At 30.7% G+C, this 16,260-nt stretch overlaps 2 protein-coding genes across 2 annotated transcripts; one reads left to right on the top strand and one right to left on the bottom strand.

Moving 5' to 3' along the window:
• Window positions 1-193: 193 nt before the first annotated feature.
• Window positions 194-1,675, bottom strand: LOC105632371 (Matrixin family protein). Its single transcript, XM_012214742.4, has one exon. The coding sequence runs from the start codon at window positions 1,416-1,418 to the stop codon at window positions 306-308; it is 1,113 nt and encodes a 370-aa protein (XP_012070132.1). The 5' UTR covers window positions 1,419-1,675; the 3' UTR covers window positions 194-305.
• Window positions 1,676-10,046: 8,371 nt separating this feature from the next.
• Window positions 10,047-16,068, top strand: LOC105632276 (O-fucosyltransferase family protein). Its single transcript, XM_012214603.4, is given in 10 exon segments — window positions 10,047-10,688; window positions 10,828-10,918; window positions 12,304-12,380; window positions 12,902-12,990; window positions 13,117-13,306; window positions 13,462-13,643; window positions 14,140-14,242; window positions 14,519-14,847; window positions 15,309-15,584; window positions 15,586-16,068. Coding segments are annotated over 10 exon segments (1,719 nt in total). The 5' UTR covers window positions 10,047-10,391; the 3' UTR covers window positions 15,671-16,068.
• The last annotated feature ends 192 nt before the right edge of the window (window positions 16,069-16,260 follow it).

Below are 16,260 nucleotides of genomic sequence, written 5' to 3'. Positions count from 1 at the left end.
ACCCATAATGTTATTTTGACTCATTGGGCCTTCCAAATATATATATAAAAAATTGTCTCTCTTCCTAAATCTATACTATCATTAAATCAAAATCCATTGATTGATATCAATTAATCTAGTTATCCATATTTAAACAAGAAAACATAAAGTTATCATCATATAATAATTCTTGAAGTAATAAAAATAAAAGATCTTAATAACCAAAGAATTCCTTTTCTTTTCCTTTTAAGTGTGAAGTATATAGTGTCAACAATTTGCTACACCTAAACATAAAAAAATGACCCAATTGAAAAACAAAAGTGTGATCATGTACACAAAAACAGTACCAAAGCAGCCACCACCAATGAAATGGTCCACCTTGATGTTCTACTTTTCGTACCAACCCCTTTATTAGAAGAATTTTCAGATTCCAACAAAGAACTAAACTTGAAATTAGGGTTTGACCCATAAAGAGCTTGAACACCTTCCACGTCATCAATTTTAAGGTCCAGTTTCTTAGTCCTTGGACTTAAACTTGGATACATCACAGCTTCCTTGATTGACGAATGACCCAATCCAAGTATATGTCCAATTTCATGGGTAGCCACTGACTCCAAATCAATGGCTGCCTTTGACTTAACCTTCTCAAAATCAACGGTCCACGTTTCTGCTGCATCGAGATGAAACCTCCCATTCTCTGGGGAAAAAGCATGCGCTAAAACTCCTAAAACTCCATCAAACGGCTCTCCGTCGCCGTGATCACCGCGATACCACCCGATTTTAATATCTGGCGATTCGTTATCTTCCACTTCTCTGAAGCTTACCGGAATAACTGATGCCCATCTTGAAAAAGCTCGTTTAAAAACTCTCTTTATCTCGTCTATACTTATATAATCAATCATGTTATCCGGTGAAAATGAATATGTTAGTATCATCGGCGTCTGCCTTACCCATCTGGGCTTCCCATAAAAATACGCGAAATTTCGGGTTACATGGAAAATACCGGTTTTCTTATGTGCTGTATCGCCAACTCCGCATCTCGGCGATATGATTGTTGATATCGTATCGGAATCAAGTTTACCTGTTACCGGTAAACCAAGATTGGTTTGATAAGCTATAACTGCCGATTCCAACTGGGCATCAAAGATATCGGTAAAATTATTGGTACTGGGAACCGGGAGATACCCGAAATGGTTGAAGTATTTCTTGAGCTCTGACATGCCATTCACTTGACTGCCCTTACCGGCGTCTAGGAAGCGAGTAAAATCATGCCACGTGAAATTATGAATATCGGTGGAGTTTCGGGTATCGGTGGTTATTACAGTTACAGAGTCCGGTATGAGTCTGGCGGGAAAAGAACGGCTTGAAAGACAAAGGAAGAAGACGGAGAGAAAACTGAAATAACTGAAAGTCTGAAACAGAATTGTGGATATAGCCATGTTGGGATTTGAGCCCAAGATTTTATTAGGGAGGAATATGTGTATATATATATATATATTGGATTCAGAAAATAAGATATGATAATTAAAATGAAATAGGAATTGAAAACTTAGACTAATTAATGTAGATAGGATCAATGTGCAAGAAAATGAAGAGAAAGTTAGGAAGATTCTGCCGTGCGTGCCTTTTCAATAGAGATTCTGACTTTTGATGGGTTATGGTGGGTAACCCAATTTCTTTGGTGCTGATTAATTATTAATTTAGTTTAACTGCATATCACTAATCAGTTCTTCAAAACACTGAAACTTAATGTAATAACTGTTGGAATATACATATATATGTATGCATTTTCACATTCCAACATGAGTAGTATTCAAGTAAAATTTTTCTAATAATGACAATTTCAAATTTCGATCACTGATTTTCTATATAAAGTTCATCGGAAAATACAATCTAGTCATATAATTACTGTTGAAATTTTATTAATATGTATTTTTTTTTTCTCTTCTTCTTCTTTACCTATATAATTAAAGAAATGAGATATTTGTGTTATAAGAAAATAATAATTAGAGTTGTGTGAGTTTAGCCGAAGTTGCTCTGTTTGTTGACCAAATTAGGTAATGGTAATGTTTTAGAGAGGAAGGTTTGTTTTTGTGCCTAACTTGTGTTAACTTCTTGATCTACATATGACCCACATACATACTACGCATGAATCATGTTTTATTTCAATTTAGTCAAGCTTTGAACTTAAATAAAACCATAACAAAATGTACTCATCAAAATTCACTTTCTTTTTGTTGACTTATTAATTATTATTATTATTATTATTATTTTCAATTATGATTCCTTGTCTACTTCTAATTAATTAATTAACTTAAATGGATTGTTTATAATCTTATTTGGTTGACATGATCCATATCATGCTTTAACCACTATGAGGAATCTAAATTCCTCATAACATCATAAACCAATTTTCACATGCATATATACTCATGTAACAATTGTGGGATTTTCACAAAGGTTTTAACATGACTAATCATACTATTAGTTTCATTTTAATCACTGAAATTAAAAATGCATGATTTGAAATTTTAATAAATGGTTATTGGTAACAATAATTTGTTATAATTAGTTTAGTAATATGTACTCGTTTACATTCGATCACAAAAGTTCTCACTAATTTAGTACTTATGATTAAACCATATTCATATAGCCAAAAGGCAATACATTTATTTATTTATTTTGGTATTGGCTTCTGTTATTCATATTATTGTTGTCGACCTTAGCAATGAGTTCTCAACTTTGGAGATAATGGAGAGTTACATCAGTATCATGGAAGCATAATTAAATTAAATTTTATTAAAGAAATTAATTAATTAAGAAAGGGAAATGGGTGGCTTAATGATTTAAGTTTACATATATAATAGAGAGATTTAAGGTCCAAGTTTTGTTTGGTTTCGCTTTCAAGACGCAATGAAGTTATCTAAATGACGAAACTATAAAATATGACTATGTCCCTTTCTTTTCTTTTCGTACTTTTTATTGGTTTATTTGAAGGAATGCCGTCCATTATTAATTCCATCAGGGAATAGACGTCCATTTGTTTGCAGGCTTTATCAAAGATAGCTTACTTATTTTAAATATGTCACATTTATCCTCTTCCCATTCCGATTAAACAATAACCATACAACTCAAATCAAATAAAACATTTGTAATTGTTATGTATTCGTATTATTTACAGATACATATTATTTAAATAAAGATATAATAATAAATTTTATTAGTACGATAAAGTTACAATAAAAATTTCAACGGCGACTTATGATTAAAAAAAAAAAAAAATGAGACTTTTGACTTATTACATAAGATGGTAATTTGTGTGGCCTTATTGTTTAAAAAAATTATTATAAAAAGTGACTCTAGTATTAACACGTTTAAATTTATTAATTAACTTTTGCAAGGTTAATAAGAGCTCAATTGGTGAAAATGTACTTACGAACTCTGCTGCGATGATGTTCTCATAATTAGAAACGGTACAGAGACTAACTTTTTTTTTTTTTTTTTTTTCTATATATACTATTAGATATAGAGTTGCATCAGCTATTTGACTCATATCCGTTTTAATAGTTTATAAATCTGACCGTTTCCATTTGCTTTAGGAGATAAAAGAGTTAGTTTATAGAGAGTTTACATTGCAACGAATCAAACTCCGCAAGTACTCTTTACCACTAAGTTATCTCCGTTCGAATTCACAGAGACTAACTATTAAAAAAAAAAAAAAAGAAAGAGTTTTTTTTACTAATTGAATAAAAATAACCTAGTAACATATTCAATTTTAAATTCTCTCTTTTAATCCAAAGGAAAAAACATCTTCGTCTTATCATGAAAATTTATTTTTTTGTTATTTTATCATTAAAATATTAAGAATAGCCCTTCTAATGATTTACTAAATTAAAAAAATTGAACGAAAAAATTCAAACTCGAGATCTCTGTATAGTTAAAAGGATTATCTAATCGGAGCTTGTCTGTGCATTGTTAGCCTACTTCCAGTTATCGGGCTTTAAAAATTAGAGATTGGTGCAAGGAATCCACGTAGCTAATATTTGGCATCACGGGTTTGATAATATATCAACAGTTGGCAATCTTCTAATTCTGTCATAACTCATAACTAAATAAGCCTCAAACATACTTCATTTTCATATAGCTGAACTATCAAAACTACTTTGTTCATTTGCTCAAGAAAAGAAGACCAACTACTTTACCTGGAATTTAGTTTTACAAGTCACTTGAAATTTGTCATTTATTGAGTCGTCAAATGTTCATCATTAATATTAAATTTCAATTTTATTTTCCATTTAATAAACTGTAATATTATGTAATGAAATACACTTAGATTGCATTAGAATGTGTATGTGATTCAGTAAATGAAACTTTCTTTTTTTTAATGACTAAAAGTAAAAGTTTAAGAAAAAATTATTAATAATATACTATAAAATGGGCAATGGTATTGGGGTAAGGATTTTTAAAAAGTGATAATTGGGCTCCTCCTAGGCTGGGCTTTCTAATTGGCAACTCAAAGATCAAAACTTCTTCTCCAAATATTCTGTTTCCTACATTTCATTGTTTCTACTTTCTAATTGGTTCCCTTGCAAGGTTTACATTTTACAATTACAAGCAATTTCTTCTTCCCAAACAAGAATTCTTCAACTTCATCTTTGGATTGCTCTATTTCAAGAAAAACCCCATCTTTTTAATTGAATTAGTTATGTTTGATTTTATATAATTGAATTCATAAATTCAAATTTGCTATTTTTAAACATATCAACCATGAAAAAAATAAATTTCAAGTATAAAGCTTTGTAAAATTCATTGAGACATATAACCTTACAAATAGAATCTAAAATATGTTACACCAATAGCATCTTGATCAATCCAATTTACAAAGACCTGAAGAACAATTATATAAAATGTGAAAACCCAGAGGAAATGCGATTAGTTTTTTTGACTGCAAACAAAAAAAATACACTTTTCTTTTTTTAAAAAAAGTGTATATTTTTGTCACACGAAAGTTTGATTTTGGTTTCTAAAATTATCCAAAAGTGTATGGATTTGAAGAACACCAAACAAGCCCTTGGGCACTTGTGTTTCAGTCTCAGAAAGTGATTCCTCGCAGATTTTTTTTGAGGACCACAGTTCTCTGTCAATAATATAATACAGTAACTTATTGCTCTTGATTTTGGGGTCCTGTTGCTGAAATGTTAGTTGAAAGTTGAAACTTTTAAGTTTATTTTTCAGCGGCTTGGGCACTATAATGGGTATAAACAACCTAACTTCCTTTTTTCAGTTTCAGGCTCCTCTCTAATTTTATGGACATCATCCCTTATCTTTAAGTGTTTGTTTCTAATTATTAGTTGCATTTTATCTGTACACGTGAATAACCGGCAATGTTGGAATTCTTATCAAGGCTAGGGTCTGTAATTTTAAACAGAATCAAATCAATAAAATTAAAAATTTAAATATATAATTTAGATTAAATTATTCGCAAAATCAAATCAAATTAAATAGATTTGATTCGGTGTTTGAGCAAATTAATCTTATTTTCTATAGCCAAATTAAAAATTATAAATCGAATCATAGTTAATTCAAATAACCAAATTACGAAACAAACCGGTGCATGCTCACCTCTACGATAGACAATCTGTAAATTAAGAAATATATGTATATTTCATTCAATTATCCAAAAGAGCAGAAAAAAAAAAAATTTCAGGACTGCTTTCAAATTGCCCTATTTTTCTAGGTCTAACAAAAGAAAAAAGAATTTTAATATGTTTATTTTTAACTATGTATTATAATTTATCTTAAATTTTTTATTTTGATAATTTCATTTCTTTATTTATTGATATTTGAAAGGAAAATTTTAGTATTAGTGAGATTGAAACTTTGCCCAATAATTTTATAATATTTTCTTATTCGTTTTACTAGTAATTTTGTAATTTACCTTGAATTTTTAATTCTGATAACTTCATTTTTTTTAACATTGGGAAGGAGAGTTTTTATATTAGTGAAAAAAATTGGAACTCTGCCTGATAATTTTATAATATCACATCAAAACCTTACTATTAATATGAGCACTACACGTGGTCGGTTGATGCATGATTCAATAGCCATTTTTGTGATTCTTTGAATGAAAATGCAAACTTGCTTTTTCTGATCATAATATTTATGAGGTTGATACACAATAATGTACTACTGTGGAGGCGACTGAGAAGGTTGTCCTCCTCCAGCCAAGCCAAATAACAGCCATACATTATCTTCTCCAAGACTACCGAGAGACCTATAACTTTCAACCAACCAATAACTAGAATCTCATTAGAGGGCGAAGTTTTTGATTTTAGGAATAATAATGCACTTTATAGATAGTGATAGAACACACCTTACATTATTTATAATTATAATTAATCCACTAATCTATAAATTCAACAAATCTTGATAATGATATTTGAAACGAACAAAAGTATATGTATATGTGTCTTTTCATTGTGAAAAAAAAAAAAGTGATAAAAAAATTATAATAAATTATATAAATGTGTAGGGGTGTGCAAAACGTATGATCTAACCGAATAGAACTCTCAGCTAGATCAGCCTACTCAAAGGGGATTCAATTTTATCAAGTTAGTCGGTTTGAACTGAAATTATTAGTGGTTTAATTCGATATAAAATTAATTGGTTAGGCTTAAAACTGATTTGATATGATAAAAATTGATTAAAACTGGCTGAATATTTGTGTCTTTTGACTATTAAACTAGGCCTAATTCTATTCGTGTCCCGTCAAACTCACAAGAGAGAAGTATTCTCAGCACGAAATTGAGTTTTTTCCACTTAAATCAACTCCTGCCGACGAATGACTATCAACTATTGACATAATATATAAATGATACTTTTCATAAATAATAACCTTGGATTCAAAATTTGTAAAATTTTAAATTCAAATTTTTATCCACATTAATTGCATTCTCGAACTAAATATAAAGTCAAAGTTTAAAATCTAAAATCGCGATTATTCAGGGTTTTCTACTAAAATATTATTCACCACATCGCATCCTATTTTGCTTAGGTAGAAGATTTATATCTTGTGCAATTATAATGGTGAGTCCCACCTTTGAAATTATATTCCAGAAAATGCTATAAATCCTCTTCTTCTTCTACGGCATTTAATGGTTCTTTCATTCATAGCTTTAAATAAAAGACTGTTTCAAAATTTATGGATGAAGCGCAATCTCCCATGCACTTCCAATCTTCCATTAGATCTTTTCTATTTTCTTTAAGACAAAACGAGACAGTGTAGGGCTCAGTAATTTCAAGTCACTATCAAATGATAATACTTTAAATTATTTTAATAATATTCCACACATTTCCATCTTAACTTTAATTATTTTTTTCCATTAAATCAATAAGAGAAAGCAGGATTCAAATTTTCAAATCACTTTAATACATACCTAATTATGAGATTATTGATCAAATTATAATATTTAAGTATATCATCAAATGATAAGATTCAGATTTTCATTACCTTTTTTTTTTTTTAAATATAATAGAGGATATATCTGGATGTAAAAATAATATATAGCATAAACTTTCTTTATATTTTGAATTAAAATCTTTAATTAATATTTTTTTATCAACTACTAAGTTTGAATTAAGTAGTTTTCTTTTTTTTCTCAAAAAAAAAAAAAATTAAGTAGTTTTCTTTTTTAAAGTCTGAATTATATAACTGAAAATGGTAGACATTTTTTATTTTATTTATATAACGTATTGATATAAAGTTGTTGACTATTGGATAAGAAGATCAAAATAAATAAACCTATCCATACATAAATTATAAGTGCAATTCAAACTCAACCTAAATAGAAATTAAGCCTCAAATCTTTGAATTATAAGATTTTTTTTCTTAGGGGACTAATTTAGATTTTTCTAAGACTTCAGCTTAGTTATTACAGATATTAAGCTATATTTGGAAAATAAAAATAAAAAATAGTATAGACTAATGTATTTTTTTTATATTATTTGATTATATTTATATTTTATTATGACATATTAAATAAAGTTTCAAAAATTATAATTAAGAGCGGGGAAATAATTTAATATATTATTTTGGTATATAAAAAAATTCAACGGATAACTAATATTAAAATTTAAACTTTTAAAATGTTTATTTTGTGAGATAAATATATATGCACTTAATCATTTGGCTAAATTAATTATTTAGATAAATAGCTACAATATATTTTGTGATTATATATGGACCATTTATGTAATGATAAACTAATCAGAAATTAAGAGCAAACCCATTAACATCCAAAGCACTAATTATAATTAATTAATATTGATTATTTAATATACTAGATTGCATGTGGGATTATTTAGTTTCTAATTAAATTAATATAATATAAAAAATTGACTTACGATATTATTTTAAAATTAATAAGAGACAATTAAATCTGGATTAACTAATTTTGTCATAGCTTAGAAATGGTGAGCTTTGATTTGAAATAATCACATAAAATTATCTAATATATCAAATCAAAAGGAAGTAATTAATTAATTAATTAATTAGTGATAATTAGACAAAGATTTTAATGATAACACATCATTTTCTAATGTACGCTTTTCAAGGAATAACTTTCATAAGATAGCAATATCACCACACGTATATTTTCCTATCATAGGACGTAATCATCCACAAACGTTTTCAACATCAACGGGATCATGGTATGGAGGCAATTGTCAAAATTTAATCTTGTGATAAAAAATTGATTTGCTTACTTCACAATTCTCAATTGACATTCTTGTATATATTTTTTTAAATACAAGTTGGACTGAAGGTAATATTTAAATAAATTTCTGTCAACAACACAGACTTTAAGTTTTAATTATTTTAATTTTATAAATAAAATTTATAAAATGCGGATTCTTTTATTGATCTAATTAACTATTGGTTAATTCATTTACATATTATTGAAGAGTTATATTAAATAATTACGATGATATTTAATTATTAATTGAATATACTAAATACATTTAAAAAAATTGAATATGTTAAATATATTTTGAGACAGATGGAATATTTTAGTAGTGTTTAGCTGTTAACTCTATTTTAATAACTTTTCATAAAACGCTAAAAAGCTAAATGTTACATAAGTTAAAGTTTTTTTACAAAACATTACCCTAGCAAATAAATATATATAATACTGTCCATATAAATCGTCTAATTATCTCCTCATCCCTGTTGGAGTCATATGTCCATGGCAGAGGAATTAATTGATAATATTACCAAAATTGGGTATAAAAAAGGAAAAAAAAAAAAATGTAAGGATCACTGGTTCGAATTGCACAACTTTGACAGACTTTCGAATTCACTCCCCAAAATAGTTGGCTGTTAGTTACATATGACAATTAATGCTATAATTAATTAATTAATTGCTATTGTTGTTTTGCTGAATGTGAGCTCCACATTCGATTTTCCATTTTTTATGTATTTTGTGTTCATAGTGTACAATTTTGAAAAATTTCGATTTCCCATTTCTTTTGAAAAACAAATGAAGAGAGAATATGTATAGAAAGAAAATAAAGCAGGAATAGAAATTCTATAGTGTTCAAAAGTGGAGGATTGTAATAAATCATAAATCAAAATTTCCATTTTTCTTTTTTTATTTAATATATTTTTTCACTATTCAATTTCATTATCTGTATCAAAACATAATTATCGTATTTTTATTTGCTTGAAGAAAAATTTATTTAATCCTAATAAATACTTAAATAGATTTAACATACAGTCTAATCTAAAAAATAAAAATTATCGAAAATTTTCTATAATTTATCAAGATTTAATTATTATTAGTCTAATGAGATCAATATTTATTTATTTTAGTTATTATAAAATTTAATTACGGACTAATGTTGCGGATTACACAAATTCTTCCTAACTTGATAAATTTATGAAAATTAAAATGTTCCGAGACTTTTTACCTGTGGCATGAGCAAGAGTAAGAAGATCAACATTTATATTTCGTACACGATCGACCACATTATTTATTTTACGTGTGAAAATCCCTATTTATTTAGGGACTGCTATGAAGTAAAATAATAAAAATTAACACAACACACTCTCTCCTTTTCTCGCTCTTTTTTCTTTTTCTTGTCTCAGAAACTCCATTGTCTCCAACAGTGAACTGATCTCACAAAAACCCTCCGATTTAGGGTTTTCAAAATTCCATTGTTCACATTATTCGTCTTCTGCACTCTCTCTTTCCCTCGCCTTTTGTTTTTGATATCTGATTCGAAATTAATAGAGAAAGAGAAAGAGATAGAGAGAGGCTACTGTATTTTGTGTTTGCTCGGACATGGAGTATTACGGAGTGGTGGTGGCATTTTGAGTAAATAAAGGATGAAACAAGGGGCAGGATTGGGAATCAATGGGAGTGGCCAAGTCCTGGAGGTTTAGCGTTATATCGGCGAACCTGGCGCTGTTACAGCAACAAAACGGTAACCATAGCTCTAACAGAGGCGGCGGTAAACACCACCACCACCACCACCACCATCACAGTCACAATGAGTGGTGGAGATCCTCTGGGACGCAGCAGCGCAGGAAGATCCCGTGGTCGCTAGTTTGCGGGATAATGTTGTTCGTTCTGGGCTTGATTTCGCTGTTCACTGGACACATGGCGTCCTGGTATTCTCACAGACTTATCACGCGGGAGACAGACCCACTGGTAAAAACACTTTCTATTTCTATTTTTGTTTTTTGAGTGCAAAAATAAAAAAAGAAAACATTGAAATTCCCAGTTGAAATGTTATCAGCAATTTAATAGTTAATTATAGTATTTATTAGTGTAAATTTAATATTGACAGGAAAGGATTCGGCGAGAACCCATTGATATATGGAAATCCAAGTACTCAAATTTCTATCATGGATGCAGTGAAAGAGGAAGAAATTTTGCCCGTAAGTTATAATTGATGAATTAGCTGCAATATCTTTTATTGGCTATGATTATCCAATAAATGTTAGCTGTTTCCAGTATTTTGCTTCGACTCATTCCTTTTCCACTGATGCTAACTATTAGTTGAGAAACAGCTACTTTGATTTGGAGATTTATGTGTCTTTTATCTTCTTCCTTCTGATATTAATGTCCATTCATTTGCTTTGTTGTTGACGTTACCATGTCTTAAATTGTCCTACACTGGTCAAGCATTCTCATCTTTAAGTGTCTTTAGTTGCGTTATTTGTTGAAGGTTTTATTTTGCTTAGATGGTACAATTTTAATGTCTATACGTTTGTACTTGAAGAACAAGCAGAAATGTGATTATTCAATGCTTTAGTATTGTCCTAAATTTATTATAAGAATCTGTGAAAACATTTCTGCATGCATTTCTGGCCAATCTTTACCCTTCATATTCATTGTTATGCTTCCCCTGGGTTATGGTGCCACTGCTCTATGTACCTGACTACCTGTTTATTTTTCCCAAGCATCATTTTCTGCTGATGGCTGCAACCTTTCTTTGGCTCACAGCAATAAGTTTGTCATAGAATGTAGGTTATCTAGATTAAGTGAGCACGGATTGTGAATTTCTCTTTTTAGACCCCTTCCTTAATGATGTAAGTTCTGAAAATTATATTCTTAAGCGTGCAAGTGTTCCAATTGTTATTCAACCAATATTTATCGTTGTTGTATTTTCTTCCTTGGTTCTTTTCAGAAAGTATGAGATCATTTTCTTTTTTCCTTTCTGAATCTTGTTGCAGTTTTTGCAACCGAAATTTGCCGCTTCTTGTGTTGGTTTGTTGTCTTGTATCTAACCATATGCATGACGTCTGACAGGATTTGCTCTTTTTTATTTATGTGAGCACTGAGTAATTTTTTTTGATTAATTTGCTTCCTGCTGTTTGAGTGCATTACTGTTTTCCATTTTAGCTTCAGTGTTCCTTGTCTTAATTAATGTTAATATTAATAGCAATTTTGGAGATTTCCATGAAGAAATTCCCCAACTTGTGGAATTATGGCATGTAGATATCATTGTAACCACCTGCTGTATCTAGAATAATTTGATAATGATGGTTTGTGTTTGTAAAACCTACACGCAGTAAACACTACTGCTGCTCAAGTTTTAGGTTTCCAGGCACATTTGCATCAACTGAGCTTACTGGGGGCGTTTTCTTAGATATATTGTCTCCTGTCTTCCATATGATGTAGTTAAGAAAAAGCAAGAAAAATACATGTTCTTTATGTTTTTTTAATATTATTATATTATGTTTTATTTTTTAGTTTTGAGCCAGACATTGTTTATGTTATTGGATTGAACTTTTTAACACTTTGTAATTTTTATATCTAGCTGCCAAACGGGAGAAGTCATCAAATGGCTATTTGCTTATTGCAGCTAGTGGAGGGCTGAACCAACAAAGAACAGGAGTAAGTGAAAGTTGTATTATACCATTGCTGTTAGAAAATCTGGTGGAAGAACTTGTGATTGAATCAGGTTGTCAAATACAACAATAATAACAAAGCCGTAATCCCAAACTAGTTGGTTAGCCATATAAATTCTTTGTTTCCATTTCATTCCATTCGTATCTAAGTCGGCACTAATGTCAAGAAGTAGTAGATCTTTTTAGACTAGTTCCCTCCACTTTATTTCTAGGTCTAGCATCAATACATTGCACTTATGAACCAGAGCACATGATGACATAATCAAATCATCTTAGACGTCTCTCATTTGAATCAGTTTTCTGAGTGCTGTTATGCATTTGCCATTTGTCCTTAGTATGTTTATTTGGACTAACAAGTATCACTTACGTTAGTTTGTTTAAAGGAGGTTTTGTGAGATTTTGATTTCTAGTCTTTGCTAAGAAGTTTGCATTATTCGCATCAAAAGGTGAATTTATTTATTTATTTTTTTTATTTTTGTGAAAATGACAATCTCTTTCTGCACTCAGATAACTGATGCTGTAGTTGTTGCGCGGATTCTTAATGCTACATTAGTTGTTCCAGAGCTCGATCATCATTCATATTGGAAGGATGATAGGTAAAATGGGATTCTATTAGTCAATTATTAGTAAAAGTCAATCTGTTATTATCTTGTCTTCTTTTTCATAGTAGTACTGTTTACAGTCAACTTCCCATTCTTATTATATTATACATTACCATACAGTGATTTTGTCAACATTTTTGATGTTGATTGGTTCATTTCCTACCTCGCAAAAGATGTGACAATTATCAAAAGAGTTCCTGATAAAGTCATGCGATCAATGGAAAAACCTCCGTATACCATGCGTGTCCCAAGAAAATCCCCCCCTGAGTATTACCTAGATCAAGTTCTGCCCATCCTATTGAGGAGACGTGTAAGACAGTTTGCTTGATTAGAAACTGTTTTCTTTTATTCTTTTATTTTCACGACATTCTGCTTAGTGCCATACATTTTCATTCAAGGTCTGGAAGACATCTTTTCTTGATTTTGTTATTAGTTTGTAGTCGGTCTAATCTCTGGAAATTGTAGGTTGTACAATTGACAAAGTTTGACTATAGGCTTGCAAATGACCTTGATGAAGAGCTACAAAAGTTGCGCTGCCGAGTTAATTATCATGCTTTAAGATTTGCAAAACCCATACAAGATATTGGCCAAAGACTTGTTATGAAAATGAGAAAGATGGCAAAACGTTTTATCGCAATCCACTTGAGGTTTGTCTCTTTCGCTTGAGTTCTAATATTAATGGTGTGCTTATATTCAATATTTTCATTCTGTGGGAAGGTATTTCTATCACCTAGGTTATGCAGAGTTTTTCATTGCCTAACTGAAACTAAACAGATCCGTGTCTCTTTTGAGTGTGAATAACATGTTAACAGAAAACTTTAAGATTCTGTATTCCTTGCATTGGTGCTGCTCTCACAATGTGAAATTCTAGAAGTTAATGATGAGAATTTGGTCTGCCTTTCCATTTTCTCTTACACGTCTTAAATATCAATAGACGTATTCTACTTACTTTGCTTCAGTACTCTGTTCAATTCATTAAGTGTGCTTTAATATGTTTTTTTGTCTAGACATTATCTCATAAATTTATGTTTTATTATGAATTCGTATCCATACATCGACATAGACAATGAATACATTAATAAATATATGGTTGAATTTTGTTTGGATTTCCTCATTTGTGGTCCTAACCCTTTTGAATCGCAGGTTTGAACCTGATATGCTTGCATTTTCTGGATGTTATTATGGTGGGGGAGAGAAAGAGAGATTTGAGCTTGGTGCAATAAGAAAGAGATGGGACACATTACCTGTGAGATTCTTGTCCTTTTTATGACTTGTGTCTAAACTGAAGAAAAGAATTCAGTCCTCTAGGGTTATATAAGAATTTGAAAGTTGTTTTTGTCTTGCTAAAGGATTATATAAGTATTTAAACTCTTAACAAAATATGTGCCTAAAAAATTGATTTGAATGTCACATGTTGCAATTCTCTTCCATTGACCAAGAGAAATAAGACCATGCGTATCAAGGTGCGTTCTGGTTATGGTTTATTCTGTCTAATTTGACGTAAACTTTGATGATTTTTCAGGATTTAAGTGCAGAGGAAGAGCGGGCAAGGGGGAAATGTCCACTTACTCCTCATGAAGTGGGGTTGATGTTGCGTGCCCTTGGATTTGCTAATGACACATACATCTATGTTGCATCTGGAGAAATATATGGTGGAGAAGAGACTCTGCGGCCACTCAGAGAACTCTTTCCAAACTTCTACACAAAGGAGATGCTTGCTAATGAAGAACTGAAGCCTTTTCTTCCATTTTCTTCTCGCCTGGCAGCCATCGACTACATTGTCTGTGATGAAAGTGATGTTTTTGTCACCAATAATAATGGAAACATGGCCAAGATTCTTGCCGGTCGAAGGTGAGAAATTTGATTTGCAGTGTTCCCTGTTATGCTTTTATGTACTTTTAGATTAGACTTCTTTGCTGTTTTCAATTTCATAGGATGAATATGGATTTGCTGTTTTCAAGTATTTTGCTTGTCAAAATAATGTTGATTATGAAGCCTCACATTCTAATAATTTAGTAAAATGTGAAGAATTTTCATAGCTATTACAAAGAAGAGAAATAAAAGCTCACTATAGAAATATATTCTGCTCCCATACGTAATGTGGAAGCAGTTAAAATAAATTGGATATTAACTGGATTCAGAAATTAAAGAATTCATGAATGAATCCTGCACTTGATGGGCAGTGCTTCAATAGGTAAAAAATCAAAGAATCAATTTTTTATCTTGTTCCCACTATTGTCAATATAAGTAAATATTATTGGAGTATACTAATTTGTGAAACCTTTTCTGTTTTTCATTGCATGGATACAAAGGAGGTATGCAGGGCATAAGAGGACCATTAGGCCAAATGCAAAAAAGCTCAGTGGATTGTTCATGCAAAGGAATGAGACAGACTGGGATACATTCGCGAAAAGAGTGAAAGCATGCCAGAGAGAATTTATGGGAGAGCCGAACGAGGGGAAGCCTGGACGAGGTGAGTTCCACGAATATCCATCTCCTTGCATATGTGAGAAACCATTCAGTAGTGATGAAAGCAGCAATGATGAAACTCGCCTGTTAGACCAAGTTCCTGTAAACTCAAAAATTTCCATCCAAGTACGTTGAGGAGAATCAAGGAGACAAAAGCCATGGAAGGTCAAAAGAAGAGAAGGCATGGGAGAACTTGTACCTCTAAAGGGATATTGAGGATGATAAAAATTTCCAGACTAAGGTAACTGAAGAACTAAGCCCAGAAATATGCGGTGGCTTAATTTAATTTTATATTGATCAGATTTTCTGAGACAGTTGAAGGCTCAGTCATTTCGTCTCTTCAGCTTGCCAACCTTCTGATGCTGGTATGAAATTTTATTCCCCAGCATTACAACTGAAGCTTGCTAAAATGTCAGTAATCTGGGTTCTTGTGGCTACAAGGAACAAATTGAATTTGTGTACAGAAATGATCTTTGATGAGTTGCAATTGTTCATAAAATAGTTTTGCTAGGTACACGTCTTAGGTATGCCAGAAATTAAAGTTTCGACTTCGTAAGTTGCATTATTATTAAAATTTATCATTTTATGTCTTTCTCTTTTTCATTGTGGTTCAGATGATCCAATGAAATTAGCTTTGTTGATAAGGATGAGCAACCTTCCTTTTTATTAATCAGGTGCAGTTTGGGTGGAAAAATTATTCATGTATGAAGCTGATGAAGCAAAAATGTCCTTAAAAATAATTTGAAAATGAATATAATTCGTTGTGTGCCAGCAGCAAAGGAACACTGAATTCCA

The sequence above is a fragment of the Jatropha curcas genome, chromosome 4, assembly GCF_041381405.1.
Source record: "Jatropha curcas cultivar XTBG-Jc1 chromosome 4, XTBG_Jcur_1.0, whole genome shotgun sequence".
NCBI lineage: Eukaryota > Viridiplantae > Streptophyta > Magnoliopsida > Malpighiales > Euphorbiaceae > Jatropha > Jatropha curcas.
This window is presented reverse-complemented; position numbering and strand designations above follow the sequence as displayed.

What these genes read in the sequence shown, in the direction of transcription:
- LOC105632371 (XM_012214742.4), bottom strand. Translation starts at nt 1,418, where the DNA reads ATGGCTATATCCACAATTCTGTTTCAGACTTTCAGTTATTTCAGTTTT.